This window comes from Motacilla alba, chromosome 9, assembly GCF_015832195.1.
Source record: "Motacilla alba alba isolate MOTALB_02 chromosome 9, Motacilla_alba_V1.0_pri, whole genome shotgun sequence".
Classification (NCBI taxonomy): Eukaryota; Metazoa; Chordata; class Aves; order Passeriformes; family Motacillidae; genus Motacilla; species Motacilla alba.
Window position 1 is genome coordinate 10,913,849 of NC_052024.1, and position 24,574 is coordinate 10,938,422.

Here is a 24,574-nt window from a genome sequence, read left to right on the forward strand (position 1 = left end):
CAGAACTGTTTCATTGTCTTACATCTTCTTTTGGAAACTACTTTTTCTTGTATAGACTTGAAAAACATGAGAGAACTGTTTTCAAACACACCTATAGCAACATGAAGTTACAAATTAAGGTAAGTTTCTTTAAAGAAGCCTCTTGTTAAAAAAATTAAGTGTCATTAAATCACCAATAAACTCAATTCAAAACTTGTGATTTTTCCTTCTTTATTGTAGTTTCAAAGTAAATTATAATCGAGAAGCAAAACTGATAGGGAAATCATGTCTTCCCTTTCTATGCATGAACAAACAGGCTATAAGGAAACATTAACTGGATCAAAGCTTTAAGGAAATAATTGCATCTCTGTCCAAACATGCTATTTTGACATTACATATATTACAAATTTGTAATATATGCTATTTTGACATTATATATTACAAATAGCGTGTCACTGCTCCAAACTAAGATCAGATGTCTCTCAGAAAAGCAACTGGAGTTACTCAGAGCAAAACCACTGTCAATAAGGAAATTTTAGTCCTTTTCATTATTAGATTAATTCATTTCTCCAGTGTAAGAATTATTCTACTTCTAATATACTGACATAAAAACTAAATTTTGTTTGGACCAACGAAGATAAATGTCAATATTTCAGATTCTAGGGAAAAACATTTTTGTACAAATGCGAGAAAAGTCTTACTTGAGTAGGAACAAAAAGGGAGCGAGGAGAATGGTTGAGGCCTCCCAGATGCACTTTTTGTGAGCATACAGATGACAGATCAGATGCGTATGAGCTGTAGTTATTCACTGCTGGCTGAGGTTTAACTATGGCCATCAGCTTTTGATTTCCCATTTCTGACCGGCTACCATGAGACAGGTTAATTAAGGCACTTGAGGGCAGGCGATAACCTCTGGCAGGTGAGCACCTTGAGAAAAGAATTCCATAATTGTTTCATGCAGTTTAATTGTTCCCAAAAGACAATGACTCAAGTTTGAGCAACAGAAGCTGAAAACTATGCAATATTGAAATCTAGTAGCATTGCAGACAACCTGAAACCCATGGCTCCCCTTTGCCCTCTGGCTGTCAAACAGCAATTAGCACTACTCTCAGTTTATATTGTACCTTTCAGTGACGAGCTTAAAGAAATTTTTAAGATGAGTGAATTGTTATAGCACAGTTCTGTAGTAATTATTTCTGTAAAAGAACCAGAAAACAATATTCTTTTATTTTTCAGAAATGAAAACTGAAGTTTCAGGTTCAGCAGCAGAATTACAAATTGAAGTTAAGCAGCATTTCTGAACACTGAGTATTATCTGTGTTACAGGACATGCAAGGGCTATGATTGCTGAATGCAGGTAGTAGGGAAGAATTTCCTCTAACTTCCATCACTAAAACCTTAGGTAAGTAAAAATGAAGCCTGCTGGGTATATCTGAGCACTTAGAAGTTTAGGTGTTTACTTCAATACAGAAGAGTTATCACACTTAGAAAAACAAAAGCACCTCCATCTCCTGAAAAACAGTTCAGGTTTTTAATGGTTGGAATTTAGTGTCTAAGTATCAACTATTGAGTTCAGAATCCCTCCTTCAGAGGAACAGATGCCTTCTGCCTGGTTTTTAATCTACACATTGAGTACATACTGGCAAGAACCTATTTTCCACATATTTGTTTAGAAAGACATCTGGATCTATTGCTTTATTCTGCTGGTTCATATTTGCTTTCTGCAAGTCAGAAGTTTATACACCAAAAAAGCCTAAAGAGCATTTCCACAATATAATGCGCTTCACAAAAAATTACTACTCAAAGAGAATCAAAAACCACAAAAGAATAAAAACTGACCAACACTGCCAAGAAACAAAATTTCAAGAAGAGCCATTAAAAATACTCAACCAAACCAAAGCCAACAATTCCATCCATTTATGCCAATAAGCAGGAATTGACTCTGAACTCTGCCACACAAACCTTATAGTGAGGCCTCCAAGGAATTCTTCATCAAACAAAACTTCAAAGAGCACATCTGTTTCTCTAGTAGCTATAGAAAACAAAGCACAACATCATCCTATACAATTATGTCCATCTATATTATGTAAATATCTATCTATATTAGTTACACAATAACTAATGAAAAGACCAAAAATGAACAACAGACCCCCAATAATTTGTGAGTAATTTCATTAACAGGGATTTGGAAATGCTTCTAAGGGTCTCACATATGTCTGCCCTTTAAGATATAGTTTCAGCACTAATGTACTATGCATTACACCTTACCCATGTGCATTAACAGAACTGCAGTTTATAGCACTATGTCAACACTTGTCAGAAACCGGCAGAAAGAGATGCAAGCCACTTGTACATTCAGGCAGTCAGAAACTAACAGCTTTAATATTAACTTCTTGCATAATGATAGAGTAATACACCTTCGAAATTATAGCAGTATTTAAGAATTAAGGAGAAAATAATACTTTTTTTAAAAAACTGCACTCTAGTCTCTTTAAGATTCTGTTAGATGCAAACTGAATGAGAAAGCAGCTACTGAAATGGCAGGTAAGAAAACCATTTGTAATACTCCATCTCAAACTGCTACACTCTGTCGGGCTCAATAAATCCTTCTTGAAATAGATTTATGGTTAATCTTCTTGCCAAACAAGGTATAAATCTATGCCAATTAATGGAAATGGAATATTACAGAATAAAAATACAAATTCAAAGTAAAACTATTTAAGACAAATCATACTTGATAAAGCTTTATGTTCAATGTAAGTATTAAGGCTATACTTCACTTTGCCTATGTTTTCCCATAACTTCATTTTGTTCCTTTTCTGATCTGCCTTCTTCATATTAAGAAGAAACGAAGAGTTATTTCTAGTTCACATAGGAATGACCATAGGGTAAGTAATTTCTTTTTCAAATAACAGCTGTGTAACACATGAAATTAAAACAGAAGGTAGGTTTTATTCCAAACAGTAAACTTGTTATTAACAGATTCAAGTTGCATATGCTTCATAGCAAGAAATATGTGCATTCACAACCATTACATTAAACACTATCCTGAATCCTGCTTTCAAATTACTAGCTGAGCTGTTATGTAGTTATAATCATAAAGAAAATATTACCTCCTTTAATTCCAATGATAGTGCCTCGTAGACCAACAGGAACAGAAAAGTTCTCTCTGACATTGACAACACGGTCAAACAGCCTGTACTCCGCATCTCGATCTGGAACAACCCCCTTCTGCTGTTCTAATGGCTGACAATAACCAAAAGACTGTGTTAATGTATGCAAAACAGTAAGAATTACAATAAAAATGTATTTATAACAATATCTGAGACACACATAAAGTAAACTTTCTGGGGGAAAAAAAACAACATAGAAACCCCCCCCTCCCAAAACCCCCCAAAGAATAAAATCCTTCCCTTTCCAGATTCAAAGCAAACTTTCTTTTTTTCCCCTTGCAACTCTCACTACTGCTTCTGCCTGAAAATGTGTTGTACACTAGCTGATGAAGAGGGTCAATTCAGACAGAACTAAAACATTCCATGTAACCTGCCTGTATCAGTAACATGGGCAAGAGGAGCAGTGGGTCTTATGTGAAGAACTGAATAAAAAGTAAAACATGGAAAAAGAGACAGCAGAAAACACATTTTATTTTGCCTTCATTATAGAGCCAGTAAGAACTACAGAAACAAAAAGGGCAGAAGGTAGAAAAAACCTGAAAGTCAGTGCCCAACATGAGAGAGTTTGTAGCTACAATAAATTCTCTCTCCTTGTAGAGACAGACTGCTGTTTCCAAAATTATTTTCTAGAAGGCATAACAAACAGTTTCCTTTCATCAATACTGTCATAAAATTATATTCTCCTTAAGTTGGTAAGCTTAGGTAAAACAAATACGATCTTGAGAACTTAAACCCCCCAACCCATTGATATCACTCACCCTGTACAGCAAATGGGGTTTCACAGTTACTCGCACCTTCTTGTTGCTCTTCCTCTGCTAAAGGAAAGGAACAGAAAGTCTTTACAAACCAGTGTAGGAACGAGCACTGGAATACGTAAAACAAAATTCCTGAAAAGATCATGTAGAATTCTTTATTTTCTTTTAAATAATGGTATAGAGCTTTAATGAAGTCTTTAGAATAAGTCTAGTTTTTAAAACATATTGGATTCCATACCAAACTGTTAGCTGTCTAATTCCAGATTGCACACCAATTTTCTAAGATGTCCTTGCAAGTTATTTCAAAAAACATCAGCCTGTTATTTCATTTGGCTTTGTTCCTAGCTTTTACTTTAGTAATTTCCTTGGCCACTTTTTTCATCTTTTGGTCTGCAGAAAATAACTTTCTAATTTTGTGCAGACCAAAGAGAAACTGCAAGGGAAGAACAGCTGGGATTTCAAATAAAAAGATATATATAATCAATATATACTGATACGTGCTTCTTTACAAAACCACCACAAGGCACAGCTCAGAGGATGTCCCACTGCTGATAAATCACCCCTAAAAGAGTGTATTTCTTAAAAAGATTAATAATGAGCTCTTCTGAATTTCTGGGATAATATTACAAATCCAGATTCTACATTATATTCTGTGTCCTTTTTCTTTAGAATGGCAAGTAATCTTCAATTGTCTTATTTAAATTCAAGAACCTCAATAATAACAAGCACTGCTTTTTGGTTCACTCCTGCTGAGAATGACACCAAGCTCTGTACCTTGCATTTCTCTACTTCTTCTTCAATTTTCTCAACAATGGCTGCATCCAAAATTTGCAAGTCACAAGATGAGCGAGACAAAGCAGACACAGGATGTGCTTTTAACCAGGCAACAATTTCTTGCACTTTCTCAGCTCTGAATAAAAAATGGCATGAATGAAACCTTTTAGCTGCATGAACCAGGTATTTTACTGTGTTCCCTAATCTAATCAGTCAAGTATTATCATACAGGCACACTGATTGTATATATTCATACAGTAATGGAATCTAAAGGTTCTGTATGACTTAAGAAAAATCAGAATTACACAGTACTGTTTCAAAACTATAACAAAGTTTTGTTTCAGGAAAAAAAATATTAAATTAATTAAAAGTATTAAGTAAATTAAGTTTGTATCCAACCAACAAACTGTGTCCAGATGTGATTACTGGTTCTGTGACCAGCTGTTTCTTACAACATAGGAAGAAAGAACTTCACAGGGGAAGACTCTCTGGTAAAATGGAGAAAAAAATCTGAGATTCTTCTGCAAGAGGAGTCCCACACTGGTGTATCATGATGTAAGAGTCCTGTAGATTTACTGACTGAAGCCCATGGATTCGGTTTATTGTCTAATAACTAAAGCTTTTTCAAGTTACCATACTGTGTCTGGAACCAAGGTTGCTATTTTTCTCCCAGTAAATGTACACTAAAAATGTGCAAAATACTTCCAACTCAGATGTATTTTTCAAATTCCAAGTGATTTTAGACAATTACCACAATTATTGGTTATTTTAAAAAAAATATTTATGACTAGTCATAGCTATGCTTACTGTAGGCTATTTTAAAAGCAAGAATTATGAAATAGCCACTGAAAATGATATTTCTCATTTACTGGACTGGAGGTTGAAGTCTGGCAGAAACTTGGACCCCCTGACTGAAAAGCACAGCATTCAAATAATGTTTTCAGCCATCACTGAACAATCAGGCTGCTGGAGAAACAGAAAGGTTTCAGTTACACAGCAGCCACTGCATGATCATTACCAAGTTCACAACTGTCAGTCTTTATTCTCCTTATTGCAGAAAAGAGATAAGGACCATGGCTTACCCATTCTCATCCTCTCCAGGCCAAATGTCATCTTCGTAGCAAATATCTTCCTGGCTGTTCTTGGCTACATAATTAAACAGTTCAGGCACCCTAAAACCCCCCAAATATATGGAACATAACTTTAGTTTCACATCAGCACAGACCACAAAAAAGCCCCATCAAAATCAAGTCTGCTGGGCTTCAAAAGTTGTGAAGCCAGATGGGTTATTTTTTACTTAATTTAGTATCATACTGCTAACTTTCCAAAGGCAAGCTGCTAACACAATTACTCTATCCCAAAACAGAACAGTGGAATAAAAGAAACAAACTGATTGTTCTTAGAAGATCCGTGACCAGAAGACAAAGTCTAATGATTGATACAAAAGTGGGTAATTTGGATGAAGCTCATGTCCAATAATTTACCTTTCTAAATACTCAGCAAGTAGTTGTTCTACTGCAGAAGAATACATCCATTCATTTCCAACTTTCTTAGTATAGCCAGGAACTTCTTCATTTTTCTTATTGAACTTCAGGTTTAGCCCCACATTTGCTTTATGATCACCATGAGGACTGGAAAGAAGAAAAAGTTCATTAACTTGCAATATGTATGTGTTTACATACATTAAAAAACCCTCATAAACATATATTCATGGCCTTAAACCACAGAAAAACTAAATTCATTGTATTGTTTACTTGTTGACATTGTGTCAGCTGTAAATGTCACAGGCCAAAAGCTGTGCTATGCTAGTTGTCCACCTGTGTGCCTATACTTCATTGCAAAGGAGGGTAGGAAATATTTTACATTTCTTCCTTAACTGAGATCTAATCAACCACAATCAACCTGACATTTCCCAAGGTGCAGAAGGATGTCCTTGAACAATCTATCAGGAAGAAATGTACACATTAGATCACAAGAAGATGCTGAGGCATCCATCAACCATATCTTTACAGAGGAACCACAATTTGACATTCACAGGACTACATGGGTTGCCTCCCTTATGTATATTAAGCAGTCTTAACTAGTTCTGAAAAGAAACTGCAGGTAAAATTAATCTCCCTTTATAGTAGCAGTAATAAGTACAATGAAATTAGATCCTGATCCCACTTTTTTATTCTCAGTATGGCAAAGTCAGTGTAAACTCCTAATTCAATTTTGCAAATAGCTAACCAGGAAAGTCAATTTTATGTCTGTCTACAATATGAAAGCAAATAGAACTGTCCAGTAAACAAAAATTTAAAACATGCTTCTGACAGAAAAAAAGCACTGCATATCAACTTAGTTTACAGCAAATATACTTTAAAGAAAGCTTCAAATCACAAAAGTGTGCACTTGATAAAAGCAGCACTTAAACACAGAAAAAATTCTGTAGTTATAGCAGTCAAAATTCACAAAAAAAACTTACTTCTTCTTTGATCCTCTTCCAATAAAGATACTCCCTGTAAATCTGGAGACAAGATATCCACTTACTCCAAGACGGCTGGCCAAAATATATGCAGGATTGTATTTCACAGAATATTTCTTTAAAACAAACAAACAAAACATATTGGCAATGTCTAAAGGATTTTTTATACAAATGGCAAATGAATTATATGGAAACATCCCTGAAAGACATTTACCATTGCAAAATCTATTTGATACATTGTTTAAGGTTTTACTAGAAAAGCAGAAGCACTCACGTGCTGGTTCTGTATTAAGGTATCAAGCTGGGGTTCACATGGAATATTAAAAACTACCCGGATTCTGCCTTCTGGGATCACATCATGTGAATCAAGAACCTTGGAGAGAAACACAATAGGTTACAAGTGCTATGAAAGTGCTATTTTAAAAAAACAGCAGTCTTTGGATAACACACATCATGTTCTACTTTATCAACAATTTTGCTGCAGTAGGCACAGAGATGCTTTGGGACTCATCATCTTGCCTTGACCTGTACCTTGCTTCCTCATAGAGCCGATCAGTCAGCATTAAACCAAACGAATTCATGACTGAAATTAACACAAATGTATTTGTGAACTTTATGTATTATCCCAAAGAACTAACAAAAATAATCCTGCATTCAAGTTCTGCTTTTTCCTCTTACACAAGCAAGAACAGGGAAAACAGAAGATCCCTCTCTTTCTCAGACTAAACCACCAGGGAATCTTAGATTAAAAATTTCAGCTAGCAAATGGCCACTACTGTCACACAACATCTTAGATTATTTTAGGTTTAGAAAAAGAAAAAATCTACAGGGAAAAATGATGAAATTACTGGAACTAACTTCTCCCATGCAGCCATAGTAAGGAGATCCCAGCATGAAGGCTGTACTTCCAGGAGGAAACAAATCATCCAAAGTTTTGATGCTTGAAAAACGAGAGTCAAAGGCTTTGATATCCTACATGAAAGAGACAACAGCGGTAATCTTAAATATCATTCAGTTCCAGTAGAATAATTACAAAGTTTATATAAATAGACACTCAGTTTAAAACACAGTCTGAGTCTGAAATAATTCAGAGAAGATACTGAACTTGTGTATTTACCTTGACAACTGTTTGGTAAACAAAAGGAAGAACTTGTTTAGACCACTGCTTCTCCAAATAAACTTCTCCATTTTGCTTTAGTTGATATCTATTACCAGTGAGTAACTGAGCATACACAACTACTGATGTTTCATGGATAATTATTCCTTTCCTTCTCTGGTACCTGAACGCAAAGCAGAACATTTAGCTTGATTACAATTAACAGAACTGAACTAAGAGGGTATAATTAATTAATTGAAGTAAAATTAAATAAAATAAAAAATACTCTTTAAAAGTGGACTACAATAGTTTTCTTCTTTTTTTACGAAAAATTCCCAGAATAAATGGCTTAACCAAGTGCTTCTCCCCTGTTGCACAGCCATCACTACAGAGCTCAAAGTATTAATTTAAGCACATTTAATCTTTACAGTGGAAGAGTTAGGGGTAATTAAATCAGTTGACTCAAATGACAGATAATGAAATGCCAAACTGGTGCCAGATTGATTTTTGCCTTTTTGCTTTTATATATTGTCTATAACCTTTACATATACATTTGTAGCTCTCTAGCCTGTCACAGTATTCATATCTAGCATTTTACTGACTGTTAGACAGAAAGACAAAATAAATTCCTTGGCAGCTCCAAGCTGGAGGTCCAAGGTTAGATTCTCTGGGAAGCCGAGGTTGAAACCAGCTCTCCAAGACACATTTTCATAAACAAAGTTTAGTTCCTGTCTAAGGGGGGATGGCGGGGGAGGAATTCAGAAAGGGTTGAACTGAGGGGGAATTACCTCATCACTTATGTCTCTAATTGGGGATTCTTGTCAGTTATGCTAATTGGCTAAACACGTAAGAATTGTATGTGCTTTATGTTCCAGGTGCATCTTCAGGTGCTTTCCATCTAGTGCACTGTGCACCTAAGGATCCTTAGAAAGGTAACCCCTTTTTATCACATAACTGTGTCTGGCTCCTGATTTTAGGACCAGTAAGAAGGCATCAAAACTACTGTAACTCATTTATAGTCTACTGAGCAACCACACTCTGGAAGAGCAAGAGCTGTACTCAAATTTAACAAAGCTAAGCTATTTGAGTTGCAAGCTGGTCCTGTATTACTTCACTCTACATACTTTCCTACAACTGAAGATTGCTAACACCAGAACAGAAAATTGAGAGGGAAAATAAATACTGAAACTCAATCACTTTAGAGTTCTTTTGTAACAGCATCTAACTTTAGTTACCTCAGAACAGACTCCATATATTCTGAAATTTCAACATAAGCTCTTTTATGTTGTTGTTTTAAATTTAAGCAGATTAACTTGATTAACCTTTATCATCAAGTATGCAGCAGCTCTTCTGTGCTACTTAGGTCTGTAATACAGGAACAAAACACAGCCAAGACATAAAATGCAAAGCTACACTTGAATTTTTGAAGTTACTTACTGCTCTGAAATGCCTTGAACTTCTTTTACCCACATGCTTTGCTCCTTATCTCCAACATAAGCCACTTTAGTTGGGGGCACTGCATTTCCCATGTAAAGCTTCTGTGTGCCATGTGGTTCTTCCAAATAAAACCTTGAGATTATGACAGATAGGAAATTTACCAAGTAAGATTAACCTAGACATAACCAATTGAAAGCAAAACTGAAAACAGTTAGAAATGACTTGTTAAGGATGCGGAAGACTTGCAACATCATTTTCTTTATCCCTTTCACAATGGGCCACACAGCATGTTTTTAATAAAAAATACCAGTACATGTGCTATTCATAAAGGAGGACTGTATAGAAATGTTCACAGTGTGGATTTCTGTGCATGCCTTTTTCCCTCAAAACTAAGAAGGAGCTCTCCCAAGCTTCTACATCTGTAACAAAACAGTGAAAGACTGGACTGCTACAGAGGCAACCAAACCTCAGAACAATGTTAAACATTCTTCACCAAGCAGCCTTTGTTACAGCTGGACTAACTGGTTGTTAGTTTTACAATAAAATCAAAATTTTTGTGCAGCCCAAGGAACTAAATTTGAAAAAAAAAAAACAGTAAGACAACAAAGAACTACATATCAGGTAACTCTTACTTAGTTTCTCCATCTGACACTGCAACAACTCTGGCTTCTTCAAGGTGGGGCCAGTTAACAAAAACGCGCTTTCCGAGTACCGAACTGGCAACATTTTCTACCATCTGAAAAAAACCCCCAGAAGTATTATTACTAATTGTTTAACATACTAAAAGACTTTTGTTACAGTATTTTCAAGCTGTTTTTGCAATAAAAACTACAGTAGTTTAATAACAGATTTTCCTGCAGAATAAAAAACTCATTTTATCTTACTAAAATATTATTTGATACAGATTACATAACCCCTGATAAAAAATGTAGCTCTTAACATGTTGTGTGTGTTACTTGGAAGACCTGGGATAATTTGTATGTCTCATATAGGTTTGCTAAGTACTTCTTTTGTTAAATCACTTAGAACTATTTGTGTGTCTGGGACACAATAAACAAAATGACAATTTGAGATTACCTAAGTATTTTGTATGATATTTTTACTTATATATCACATTGAAAAAAAGGAAGAACTTTTATGTCCACAACTTGCCAGCATCTGTAAATTCAGCCTCACATTATGTTCTTTTTTTCTAACGAGTCTCTGCTATTTTTTAATATATTGATTTGGCTTATTTGATTTTTTTTGCCATGTATCTCGAGTATGTACTCTCCCTATCCCTCTACTGTAAAATAATATATTGTATTGTTTTCCTCCTCTCTCCCTTATTTTATTTATTTCTGAAATTTTTTCTGTTCTGCACTTTTCATTTGATACTTCAACTCTTCTCTCTGATTCCTCTATCAAACAGCCTCATTAGAGTGGAAGGCATTAAGTCTGCTTTGACGATTAAAAGGAAATACTTTTTCTTTTTTAGTGGACATCTCTTCAGTTAGACAGAAGACAAACACCACTGGTCTGGAGACCGTCCCCCTGCATTTATACCATTCATTAGCCACCAGCTCCTTACCCAAGAACATCTAAATGCTACCACAGAGAAAGGCCAGAAACAGAACTAAGGACACTGATCCTTCATATTGTGAAGTCTGGAAAATGATAAATGATTTTAGCAGATCCCCAAATAATAAATTATTTTAGCAGACATCCAAAATTCTAGACTGTTTCCCACACAAATTTAGCATTTAAACACCTCAAATCTGACTATTTAACAAATTCAGACTTCTTAGTAAGTCTTTTGTCTAGCTGTGGGATTTTTTTTTGTTTGGTTTTGATCTTTTGTTAGGAGCTGAATGCTTACCTGGTCCTTTGAGTTCTCATCAACTATGATTTCCAACATCATATTCTCTCCATGGCTGCTTTGCTGAAACACTTGTACACCACTTTTTTTAAGATAGAACTAGGTAAAAACAAAACAGCACATAAAACTTGAGCTCTTACATAGTTATCTACTACATACAATTGAAATGTTTGAAGAGAAAAATCTTTTACCTTATGTTTAATGTGCTTTAAAGTAGGAAATCCACAAAAATACAATGCACTCTTGTTGATTTTAGTTATCTTATTGTGGGTTATTTCTACATGCCAAGCATCCAAAGGTATTGTTTTATACCTAAAAAAGAAGTGGCACAACATTTGCTCACACAGATTGACCTTCATCTGCAGAAAAAATCATTACTCATTCACTCATTAATTGACAAACCCTTTGCTTTCCAGCAACTAATTTAAGTCACTTGGAATACATAGAAAGAACTATAAAAAACCCCGTGCTATTGCTGCAGAGAGACTATTCTTTAGGAGAAAGACAAAACTTCAGGATATATGACAAATTCACTCTTTTAAATAATTGTAATTACCGAATTCTAACTAGCAATGGTTCCATATGGTGTCACTCATCTTCAGAGCTGTCTATTCTTTACCGACTATAATCCAGCAACAGGCATTCCTCCTCTGCTCTAAGTTTGACTACTGTTAAGCTTATGTTTCCATTTCATCTTCAGTTTGTGTGAAATAAAGCTGGCTACTTTCAGTGAAAAGGTGAAAAACAAATTTGTGTTTAGTTCTCTGCACTGGATCCAAATGCTTTAAAAATAACCACTCTGGAATTACCATGCCAGTAAATGATCACTGTTTATCAGATATTTGTGCCAGTCTTTCATCCTCTGTCATACAAAGTTTAGTCATTCTTTGCATTGTTCTTGACAACTTAGCACTGGCTCATCTGTTTTGCAAAGTAACATCTGAAGGGACAAATACCTTTACTGTACCATGCAAAGCAGGCAACATCTAATTCAATATTTTTCATTTCTCAGTTTACATATTAGCATATGCAAGGCTGGTTAAAATGTTAGTAAAAATCCTCCAACTACTTTTAGCCTGCTCTAAAATAGTTACGCCAGCATTACCTCGTGTGGCATCGTTCTATTGCAGGGAATTTCTCTGGCCATGGTGACAGGTACTGGAACTCAGCGTCTTTGTCATACCAGTACATCAAGCAAGCACTGTGAGTGTTTCTTCGTTTCTCCTCTTCTTTTAGGCCCTTATTACAGGATTCCATGGCCTGCAGCAGTCGTTTCTAAATTTAAGAGGAATTAGCACATGTGAAACTAGCAACAAAAATGAGCATGGAGCAAACTACACTGGGAAAGCAACCCAAGAAATCCAGATATCCTATGTGCTCAGTGTCCAGCTGCAGCCTCGCCCTTTCTCATGTCCCTGATAAAAATGCTCTCTGAACAATTACCATGGAATAGTTTTGGAGAATGATCACCTTTCTGCAAGCCTATTTCCAAAGGGTAGCCTTGTCTAACACTGCTGTCCTAAATGCAAAAGTGAAGTACTATTTTATTGCTCCCCATTAGTGCTTCCCTATTACTGGTGTTCATGTGAAAGATTTACTAAAAAAATACTTTCTTTTTTTTCAAGTGTTTACTTTTCCTACAGATGCCCTCTATTTTTATACATACATAGGAACAGAATATTTTTCTCAAAGAAATGGAACTAAAATATTTGAATAGCTGATTAAAAACATTAACAACACCAAGTCTACAGCCATTACTTAGGACTTCTGCCACCTAAAACTAACTTTGCTTGGGGTAACTTAATCTAGACTTACTGCCCAAGCAGCTAACATTGATATTTTTCTGTGGTGTTATCAAGTGTTAATTTAAACTTCCACTTAATTGCATGTCTAACTGCTGATTAATAAAGAAATTCAGAAGTTTTGTAATGCAGCTTTTATGGACAGCAGATGCTGAAAGAACTTACCTCATCAATAAACGGGATTAATACTACAGCTTCCCATTCCTGCTGTTTACCATTTAGGTCAGTTTTAAAATCAGGTGGATAATATTCTATAATGGGAGAGTCTTGACTAGTCATCAAATGCTAGGAAAATACAATAGAGATGATATCAAAGGCAATTGAGCACTAATTGTAGAAAGTGATAAAGGAAGGCTGGTATTAAAACCAATTCAATGCTGTACAGGAACAAAGCATTTAACCGTCCTACCAGGAAATTCCTTAGCACACGTAAAATTTTGTATTTATAACTAACTTTACAATGCACTACATATAGTAACAAGTAGAATACTTAACCATACATCTAAAATGTAGAGATAGAATTTAATTAACAAGACATGCAAAAACACCAAGAATAGAGTAAAATAAAATAAAGCAGACCATGAGTAAGCAGTAGATAGATAATGCAATTTAATTCTATATTTTACCTGGTAACATTTAGGTAGCAGATCTTTGCTAGCTGCTGGAAGTACAGCAAGAAGCTGTTCAAATGGCATGAAAGGTTTTCCAAGTTCAAACTTGATTTTCAGGTCACTGATGTTATGAATATCTGACAGGTAAGGTGCATAATGATAAGGGTAATACCTGCAGGTTAAAAAATCCCCGAAGTGACATGACTTAATTAGAGCACAGCAGTGTTCACAGATCAGGAACAAACCAAACTACATGAAATGTTCCCAGCACAGAAGATGAAATACCACTCTATCTTTCAGCAGTCTCCCATTTAATGTTTTTTCTTACCAGCTCCATGATTGAACTCCATGGTAATAATAATGCAAAATCCATTGTATTGCCTGGACATAACATTCAGCTTGATCAGCTAAGAAGGCACTTAAAAGAAAAAGGAAAGATACTTACTAGTTTTCTCATTTTCACTGGTATATAAAAAGTACTTAGCACCTTGTACACAGGGAAAAAGATAGAACATTTTGGGAACCTAATAATACCATGATTTTCTAGATTCGTTTCCTCTCTGGTCTTCAAATACTTATTACAGAGAACTTGATTTGCAGCTCTTGTTGCATTAGACAAAATCATCACCACTGCAGTACTCTGCCATGTGTTCTCTGCTTTTAACATGGGATGAATATTCTGTCTTTTACTAGAATCACAAGATGCTGAGGGTTGGAAGGGACCTGGAAGATCATCTTGTTCCAACCCCCTGCTATGGGCAGGGACACCTTCCATAGACCAGACTGTTCAAAGCCCCATCCAAGCCCTGGCTTTGAACACTTTCAGGGATGGGACATCCACAACTCCTCTGGGCAACCTGCTCCAGTGCCTTGCCACCCTCACAGCAAAGAATTTCTTCCTCATTATGTAAAGTAAACCTACCCCCTTTCAGTTGGAAGCCACTATGCCGCGTCCCATCACTACGCACTCTTGAAAAATGTCTCTAATACACATTTACAAATGTATGTCTCTAATGTGTACCTACAAAGACTTGTCTTCGGCATTTAGGAATAGAAAAATAAGTATATACTTACTCAGACACTACTTCTACACCCATTTTAGTCATGTAGTAAGTTCTTTTGTATTGCCTAAACTCAGTTTCAAACAGATCATCATCTTCTGGTTCATCTTCCAATGTAGCTGGAAAACCAGTCATGAAAAAAAGGATTAACATTCACTTCTCTACTACAGTAAGGTTTGAAAACATTCACTTCTGACATAATGCCTTAACTTTACTCCTCAATTCAAAACTATAGGTATTCACACCTTCCTTGCACTGAAAGTAACATGAAACAAACAAAATCTTTTCCCAGAGAAATTCTAGAATTTTTAAGACAGACAACCCATTTTTTAGCCCAATTACAAGAAAAGAGAAGATAATGTAAGCTGTCAAAAAAAAGTCTGAGAAACTATTAAAATTAATTTTAAAATTTAATTATTTTCAGCAACATCATCTAATATCATGTAGTAATACTTATACATTTTTGACAATTAATTTCAAAACATGAGCAAGAAACATTTTCCAGAAGTAGAATGAGTTTAAATCACAATCACAACCAAAAATCCTAAAGCTATACAAAAACCTGTTCCCTTGTCCCCGCATCTAAGAAAATACATATGCATACAATTATCAAAACCACAATATTGTTGAAGGTTTGTTCATTAATCCCTTTAACTCATCATGGATACACAGGGCAGGGAAGAAGCACCTCTAAAGCTTTAGTCCCACTCGCTCTCACCAGAGCAGTTCCACTTCCCAAGATATGACTGCATGTCTTGCATTCAGATTAAGCTCATCTCTGACACGCAATTCTTACTGTTCTTTGAAATCTATACACACTTTTTTTGTTATTTGTGTATGGAAAAATTATTTGCACTTACTTTTAGGGGTCACTTCACCTTCATTTTTTTCTAAAGCAGCCAAAGATATAGAATTTTCCTGAGCCTATTAAATTAAGATTTGAGATAATGTAAAAATACCGGTTAATATGCATGAACCCCATTCAAAACTTGCAACTCAAAATGCTACAATCAAAATGTATAAATATTATTTATTATAAACCACATTTCCTTCTCTTACAATTCCTTCAAGAAAATTATTTAAGCAGACAAAAAGGACAGATTAGACAAAAGGAGCTGTGTCAAAACATTAACTACTTTTCAAAAAATACCTGAGTATTTGTGTTCCAAAATGCTACTCTTTGCAAGATTGCTCTGTACACAAAAAACAGAATAACAATATACAAAGACAGATTAAATGCAGAGGAATTTTCTCCTCCTACTCTACACTCTGCTGAAGAACACAGTGAAGGGCAGTCAGTGGAAATGGTGGTGGGGAACTTGACACTGGGGCAGAGACAGGATACTGTTATGTAGTAGTACACACGTATACAGGGTGCTGCTCCTTATTAAATGGCTGTATCTAGAACTGCAAGTTTAATACTGATCTGAGATAGGGAGCAAGCAATTTCATTGGTGAGCTATCTGCTGTCCAGTAGTTAGCCAATACCAAGACATACATGAATGTTCTATCAGTGTATCTGAAATATATGGAACTCGCAGCAGACTATGCATTAAAAATTAAGATTATGAAGCATAGCAGGTTTGATCAGAACACACAGAAAAGTTCTGCTATTTTTGAAGAACAGCAAAGTATTAAATACAGGTTTAAGAGACTTTAAAATCATGAGCACCTGCCCCTGACTGAACCATTTCATCACTCACAATAGCAGTGCATACAGGCAGAATGCAAACTGTTACAATTTACTACCTTTTCTGGTTTGAAAAAAAAAATCTCAAAACAGAGGTTTATTCCACTTAATTTGTCTAAGATTAAATTACTGATTTGCAAAGAGTAACATTCTTATTTCTAAAATTGCGCATATAAAACACTGACCTTTTGCTTCTTTTGTTTATTTTTTCTGGCTTCCTCTGCTGCAATCCCAGCTGCTTCGTTGAGGTATTTATTGCCCACTTTACTTTCAAACCATTTTAGGTCAACAAAGACTTCACTGAAGTGCTCACGATCAAACTGTAAGATTAAAGTAAGTTCGCAAATATTTCAGGGATGTCAAATTTAGAATGCCAGGTTAACAACGTCTTTTTAGTAGGTGCATTAGATTACATCTAGAGTAATCTGTACAGAAACATTTTGCCCTAGAGATACAACGAAACAGATTAATACTAAAAATCCTGTTTCTCAGCAATTTGTAACATACAGCCAAGACATATTTTGTTTTCTTTCAGGAAGGCAGCAAGGTGTAACAAAAAAGAATTAAATAACTTCTACACTTCACTATCAACTCTAGAAGCAGTACACATATAAGGTCTGGTTAACACAGCCTTGCGCCACAGATCTAACACTTTCACAGCTCTGTCCAAGAACCAGAAAACAAGGCTGAGACAGAGACAGATGATCTCCCTCTTTCCAAGCTCAGCAGAAGGTTTAATCCTTTCCATTTCTATATGGCCTATACCCTACCTCATCTCTAGGATGGATTACTGCACTAGCACTTAACAAGATTACCATCTGTACACTAGTTAGTTCATGAACACTGATGCCTGCCTCTCAGAGATGCTCCTTGATCTTTACTAGTGACTTCCAGAAAAAACTTGGAAATAATTCTCCCCCTCCAAGACCTTCAGACAGCTTGCTCCACAGGAAACTACCAGCAGGGGAAACAAAAAACATCACTGCATGCAGCAAGCTTTAAGAATACACAGAAATCACAGACAATTCTCAGCTGGAAGAGACCCACAAGGATCATTGAGTCCAACTGTTATGTGAACAGCCCTAGAGGGACTGAGCCCACATCCCTGGCATTACTGGCACCTGCTCTAGATGGACTGAGCCCACATCCCTGGCATTACTGGCACCTGCTCTAGATGGACTGAGCCCACATCCCTGGCACTACTGGCACCTGCTCTAGAGGGACTGAGCCCACATCCCTGGCATTACTGGCACCTGCTCTAGAGGGACTGAGCCCACATCCCTGGCATTACTGGCACCTACTCTGACCAGCTTTGCCTGATACTGCCATACACTTTGATGGGAAGTGAGTACCATGATTCTACTGGTGAATCCTCACTTGACTTGCAGTATTAAAAGCACTGTGCTGGCTAAAGCACAGATCAAATGATTCAATCTTTTTCCTCTTATGCTATAAGATCAGACAACAACTGATAGGATTCCATCTGTTCAATGCTATAACAGCTGATTAAACCACCTGTAAAACACAGCCATTTAACGGTTCATTAAAACTACAGTATGGTGAATTTTAGGGTACCATACTGAGTTTAAATTCAACATTCTATAAATTTCAAAGTTACTTACATCTGACAATCTTGTAAGATATTTCTCAAAACGTTCTAAATTCAGATGCCCATTTTCATTGATGTAACCTGTTGAGAAAATTAAGTATGCTTTTGAAGTAACAATTCAACAATTTTAAGATTCACATTTAGATGATGCACAGGTAATAAAATGCAATCTTGCTGCCTCTCTATGGAAAGTGTAGTAAATGCTAAACATTCTAATGTGAAAAAAAGGTCAATAAATACAAACACAACAATGTTAATGCTTCTACTTTCCACAACTGAACTTAGTTTTCTCACCTCCCAGTTCTGGCAAGATAGCCATGTATGTTCTATAAAGTAGCGGCAGTGCATCATGATTAATGTGTAAATGAGGTAGATGAGGAATAAAATCATTTCCTACAAGGAAACCCATTAAGATCCAATCATCTATTATCCTTTCAATATCATATTCAAAAGAAATCTTGTCCTGGAGGAAAAAGAAAAAGGATAAAAGAACAACACTCAGGAGTATAATTTTTGTTGTCATTTTGCATAAACACCTCACACAGTCACCCATTTTTTCGCATCTCAGCTCCATTAGAACTTACTTTTACTGGGGAAAACTCATAATCAATATATTCTCTCATCAGTGATAAGTGCAGTAAATGAAACGTGGTTTCCTCTGGTGCACACACTCTGTAAATTATTCAAATCACCAAGTTAATTATTTATAAACACATTTTCAACATTAATATTAATAAGTCAAAGGTAACTCAAACACAAGAAATTTTACTAGGATTCTACCTTTGTAGAGAAATAATGTATAAACATTTCCTTTAATCTATTTTAGGATTATATAAAAAATTTTACAGTAGAATCTTCTGAACACCAGATGTGATTGTATGAAGAACTAACTTAGAGAACAGCTGTGTGGAGTTCCATGCTGCAGTAACTATTTCCTAAATCCTTATCCTATTGCTCAAAAAAAGAGAAAAACTAGCCTAACTTGGCACCAAGCCTCACCATTTTAAGGTATTTTATAACTAGTCTGAATAAAACCAGAGTACACAGATCTCCATCTAAACCAGCTGGGTTACATTTGTAGTAATTTGAAATGCTTCTTGTAAGAGATGAATGTGCTCAACTTGAAAACATGCTCTGTATGTATTATTTTGTGGCTTCAATGCAGCACTAGAAGAACAACAAACCTACTGTTTGTTTATGGCATAGTCAACAGATATTCTGCCTTCCCTTTTTCTCTTCACTAAAACTACTCGTAAAAACCCTAAGCCAATATTAGCCTCAAATCAATTAATACCTACACCAAAAGATGAATGAGCTAAATGATGTATTTCAAACTAGTAAAGGACTATTTCACCTTGTAGATACCATAACTAGCTGAGACCACCTCCAATGACAAACCAGCATCAATACTTGTGCCTTCACACATAAAGAGGAAATTTCAGAAATGATCCCAAAAGGAACATGTGTGTGATAGCAGCCTTCAGATAAACCCATGTAAGACAAACTCTAAGCTATGTTGGGCTTTGGAATCAATTGTGCCATTTTTAAAATGCCATTTTCATATTGGTATTAAAGAACTTTGGCAATCGGGTTGATGCTGTAAGACCCTAGAGTCATTCTGCCCTTACTCTTTATTGCACTGGACTTGAAAATCCTGATAAGACTATCAATTTCTCTCAATGAAAAAAACGGTGGAGAGACATCAATTTGTATGTGTTTTTAGGATTTTCACATTTCAACCTGTAAGTATCCACAAAACTGACAATATTGACAGAAGACAATTCCTGTAACTTACAGAAGTAAATTCTTGTAATGAGCAAACTTATTCAGAAATTACAACATGGAACAATGCTGGGCGAGGGGAATAAATAACACTTGGCCTTTTGATTTCATACTTTCACTAATGAATCTTTCAAAAAGTAATCGCACTCTTATTTCACGTTATTTTATTTTTTAGAAAGGTAAACCCAAGGTTTCACTTTGATTAGATGCAAGGTCTTTAAAAATATTGCAGTGTTGCATGCCAACACTACCCATGAGTATTAGTGAAATGCTGACTGCAAAGACTGAAGAGAAAGCGTATTTCTGATGTTCATCATATTGTCCTTGGCAATAAAATACTCCTTTATTAGCAAAAATTACACATTTATCTAAACATTTATGACTTATCCTGTGTTATCCAAAATCCTCTTAGTGTCAGAAATGTTTATTTGTGTCTTTCCCATCATCTACCTTTATGTACCCAATATATGTTTAAAGGTCCTTCAAAGAAGGGACCCAGCCACAGTAACAGTTGTAAATTATTCCTGTATTACTTCAGCACAGCTCCAGTACACACACAGCTCTGGAACAAGTCACCATCTTCTGACTGTTTATAGACCACGAGTTATTATGGAAATGTCAATACAGCCCAGGCTACTCCATTATTACATGAAGAAAAAAGTAAAACACACCAAAGTTTAAAGGATTTTTTATCAGCTGTTCTGACAGCACACACTTTTTAATGTAAACCAATTCAAATGCACACTTCAGCATGTTGATTTCTGTAATTTCATGACTCTTCTAACCCAAAGAATAAACTAAGACTTCATTAAATTACTATGCAATCAATAAAAAAAATCCCAAATCACCACACACACCTGTTTTAGTCACCCAGTGTGTTTTGGATTTAATTTCATCATACATAAAGTAAGAGTAAAGTTAAATCAATTCACCTTTGAGTCTTTTTACCACCAAATCTGACTTCTTCTCTTAAGAGCGCAAAGTGTGCCTCATGACTTGTTAATCCCAGCATTATCTATTACAAAGAGATATCAGAAAGATCTTACTTTTTAATTTTTTTTAAACCTTTCAAGCAGTTTTTAAACTTTTTTTAAACCTTTCAAGCAGAAATTTTGATGTTTGGCTTCATTACAAATTCAAAAGTTTGCAAGAATACAAAATGACATGCTTGTTTCAAACCATTTTAAAATCCTATGAGCTTAGGAAGATATCAAAAATGTAGACACTTGACAAATCCCTCTTGTTTGTATTACTTTAATTGCACATACCAAGTCAGCATCTAAGCCATAGAGACAGTGTCTTGTGTTTGGATCATGATGGGGCTTTGCTTTTTCTGATCTGATGAACTCCATAATTTTATGCTCACCTTCCCCTGGAGTCTGGACACCAAAAAAAAAAAATCACACAAAAAAAATTCAGCAGTAAGTATTACTGTGTACAAAAAAAATTATTTAAAATAGGATAGTAAGAAAATATAATGACTGACCTCATGGCCTGATAAGTAGACTGTTATTCCTTGCCAGGATTTGTCAGTGGAAATCTTCATATTTACAAAATATTTAAGATGCTCATTCAATCTGGCCATGAATTCAGTTCCTGAAAACAGAAACCTAAGTTAAAGTTTTTCACTAGTTTGCATTTACATATCAGGAGTATTAAAAAAGGGGGATGACTGGTTTCTTTACTAAGACGTATCACTTTTTACATAGTAATCTAAAATTTTTTTAGAATGAGACAGTATTCCAACCCTATTGAATGTTACTAAAAATTTTGTACAAACTTACTTAAGCCTTTAATGATTCTGTCTTCTATTTTTTAAAAAACATGTCTAAAGATAGGAAAATAGTACCAAAATACAGATGACAAACCATAAACACTTAAATTTAAATAACCAACAAGTTGTCTTACCTGGTGTAATACAGTTGGAGTCAAATCTGGCTTCTGTAGGGAGAGTTTCTCCCTTTTCCAATGCCTTTTTTATTTTGTCCTCTGCCTCTTTTGCTGATCTAAAATAAAACAGCATTGGAGAGAGAGTAGAGAACAAATCTTACTCAAATGTTAATATCCTAAGTACAACGTTTTGACAAAATAAATATAGTTGAATATTTAGAGTGCTTAATAAATAAAAAAGGAGAGAAATTGAATACCTGAATAGTTTGAACTTATTTCTGATACAACTAAGGTGGCTTAAAAATAATACTTTTTTCATAGAAATGTGACAATCTGTTACTATTCAAATGCAGTCGTCATTCAGATTACCAAGGTGATCCTACAGTGGTTGATTACAATGAATGGCTATTAATGTTGAAACAACAGGAATATTTGTTATCTAAACATCTGAAAATGCTACCCCAGAACAATAACTGTAACACAGTAAAACAAAGCAGCAGGTGTGGAATTCCAAGGAAGTCACGAGTGAACAATTTACCATGCCCAGTAATGGAGAAATTAACAAAGATCATGCTAGACTTGCTTGGCCAAGAACTTCCTAAACACTTCTGAACCAGAAATAAAGTAACCACCAAAGTCTTCAGTTTTTGTCTGGCCCTCAATTCTGCTACAATTTTCTATTTAGAACTCTTAATCTCTGCTTCCTCTCAACCTCCTTTATTCCTTACAGAAAAAAATTACATCAAAAACCAAATCACAAAAACAAAAAAATCCACTTGCTTGAAAATGTTTTTTCTTGTTCCTTTCCTGCAGCTTGTTTATGCTGCATTTCACTCACCATCCCCGTACTGTCAGACCCCTGTCTATTTTTCCTTATAGCAATCTTAAAAAAGCTTCCAAATCTCCCAAAACATTACTGCAATTCTTAATGTACTTGGAGCTCTCTGTCTGAGCTAGCTTGGTAACTGGTATTAATAGGAAATCAGCTTCATTAGAAACTTTATTTTTTCTATGACTTCCACTACAGCTACCAAATAGGCATGTCTGGAACTAGCACTCACAAATACCAAAGACTCTCTGAGGTTCTGAAGCATTTGGAAACATCTGAGAGAGCTCCACTGCAGAGCTGTTGCAAAGAAAATTTCATAAGAAAAAGCTCCCCTTGTCATCAAGTGCCACATACACAGAGAAAAATTTACGTAACAAGCAAACTTTCCTTTTGGAATCCTGATTTTAACATTTTAGAGGTAGTTACCCTCATTCAATTCAAACTACCATCAAAGGCACAACCACTCACCATCTCTTACTTTTTATGGCACACATTTCAGTAAGTGGGTTCTTTTAAGTGTTTACTATTCTCAAGACAGAGTCAGAACTGATCTTCTTACCTAAAACGTCTCCCACGCTGCTGATTCATTTTTGCTCTTGGAGCTACTCCATCAACCGCCATGAAGAAAACCTTTCTTGGTTTAATAATGCGAAATAGTACTTCCAAATAGTGAAAAATATTGGCAAAAATCTTATCTTCTGAGATTCTGAAGTGGACATCGTCATCATTTGGATGTGAACACTGATGTATAATGCCATTCATGTCCAGGTACAAGTTGTCAAATTCTGGAATCTACAAACGCCCCGGTTAGTACCACTTGGTGAATGCAGCCACTGCCCAAGGCACACCTGAGAGCACTCTGGAAATGAGCTGAGATGGGAAGCCCTCTGTGGAACCTCCTGCACACCAACAGGCAGAGTAAGAATATCTGCACTGGGTATGGGTTTGCCTGCACATGCAATCTGTTACTGTGATTTTCCTCAGTGAGCCAATCCAGCTGAACAGATTCCTACTTTATCCTGGCTGTTTCTGGAACCTCAGGACTTTTGTCCCTCTGCTCAGGCTATCTTCTACATTGTAAAATGGAAAAGCAAACCCAAACCACTGTTTTCAGGAAGATTTTTTTTTTCATTTTTGTAAGCCTGCACATTTCATGAATTCAACCTTCCATAGCTGCACTACAAACAATAAAAACTACAAAACTGAGTATGCAATTTCCAACAATATTCCCAAGCAAAGCTGGCTTAAGAACCTTTAGTGTTCTCCTCCTGTTCAGCAGCTTCTAGCCCAATCACTACATGCTGTCTTTTCAGCTATGCTTGTGAGCATCTTTGAGTCTAGAGAGTGGAAATGAGCACCAAAAGCAGAGAGTTAGCTATAATAACATCAATTTCTCACCCAGACTTTCCAAACACTTACTTTTTCCTTCTAGTTCTCTGCTCTTCTAACAGCCTTATCTATAGCAGTCACACTTTCTTTTAAAGAAAAAAGAAAACCTTCCCAAATGTACACAAGCAACATACAAGAACCAACACTGGTAAACGTATGACATAAAGGGGTCAGTACTACTTCGGTGTTACTGAAATTCACCACAAGAGAAACTGACATTAAACAAATCTATTCCCTAATCCCCCAGTAAGACTGTTCACAAAAATCCTCCCATCATCACACCTAGGAAAAGGCACCACCAACTTGTTACAGTTTTCTATGGCATTTTCTATAGCATTGCTTTAAACATCTTTAAAGGCACCTTGTTGGGCTTGC

General features: G+C 35.7%; 1 protein-coding gene across 9 annotated transcripts in view; it reads right to left on the bottom strand.

Annotated features, from left to right (window-relative positions):
- The window catches only part of XRN1 (5'-3' exoribonuclease 1), a 42,112-nt gene that overhangs the window by 15,567 nt on the left and 1,971 nt on the right, over positions 1-24,574 (bottom strand). For 5 of the 9 annotated variants that reach the window (XR_005257961.1, XR_005257962.1, XM_038145559.1 and 2 more), the window contains exons 2-31: positions 23,370-23,602; positions 22,000-22,097; positions 21,578-21,687; positions 21,360-21,470; positions 21,024-21,106; positions 18,894-18,981; positions 18,604-18,772; positions 18,323-18,390; positions 16,886-17,020; positions 15,871-15,934; positions 15,024-15,129; positions 14,278-14,367; positions 13,965-14,121; positions 13,504-13,623; positions 12,642-12,811; positions 11,728-11,848; positions 11,537-11,635; positions 10,311-10,414; positions 9,679-9,810; positions 8,263-8,425; positions 8,004-8,117; positions 7,420-7,518; positions 7,146-7,261; positions 6,166-6,312; positions 5,764-5,853; positions 4,682-4,817; positions 3,911-3,967; positions 3,093-3,225; positions 1,942-2,011; positions 681-906 (exon numbers count right to left, since the gene is read on the bottom strand). Coding sequence is in view for 7 of the 9 variants with exons in the window: in XM_038145559.1 (XP_038001487.1) it covers positions 681-906; positions 1,942-2,011; positions 3,093-3,225; positions 3,911-3,967; positions 4,682-4,817; positions 5,764-5,853; positions 6,166-6,312; positions 7,146-7,261; positions 7,420-7,518; positions 8,004-8,117; positions 8,263-8,425; positions 9,679-9,810; positions 10,311-10,414; positions 11,537-11,635; positions 11,728-11,848; positions 12,642-12,811; positions 13,504-13,623; positions 13,965-14,121; positions 14,278-14,367; positions 15,024-15,129; positions 15,871-15,934; positions 16,886-17,020; positions 18,323-18,390; positions 18,604-18,772; positions 18,894-18,981; positions 21,024-21,106; positions 21,360-21,470; positions 21,578-21,687; positions 22,000-22,097; positions 23,370-23,602 (3,609 nt within the window). In the remaining 2 variants the exon portion in view is untranslated. Of the gene's footprint in view, positions 1-680; positions 907-1,103; positions 1,176-1,941; positions 2,012-3,092; positions 3,226-3,910; positions 3,968-4,681; positions 4,818-5,763; positions 5,854-6,165; positions 6,313-7,145; positions 7,262-7,419; positions 7,519-8,003; positions 8,118-8,262; positions 8,426-9,678; positions 9,811-10,310; positions 10,415-11,536; positions 11,636-11,727; positions 11,849-12,641; positions 12,812-13,503; positions 13,624-13,964; positions 14,122-14,277; positions 14,368-15,023; positions 15,130-15,870; positions 15,935-16,885; positions 17,021-18,322; positions 18,391-18,603; positions 18,773-18,893; positions 18,982-21,023; positions 21,107-21,359; positions 21,471-21,577; positions 21,688-21,999; positions 22,098-23,369; positions 23,603-24,574 lie in introns of those variants that run through there. The other 4 variants (XM_038145565.1, XM_038145561.1, XM_038145562.1 and 1 more) reach the window with 4 other exon arrangements.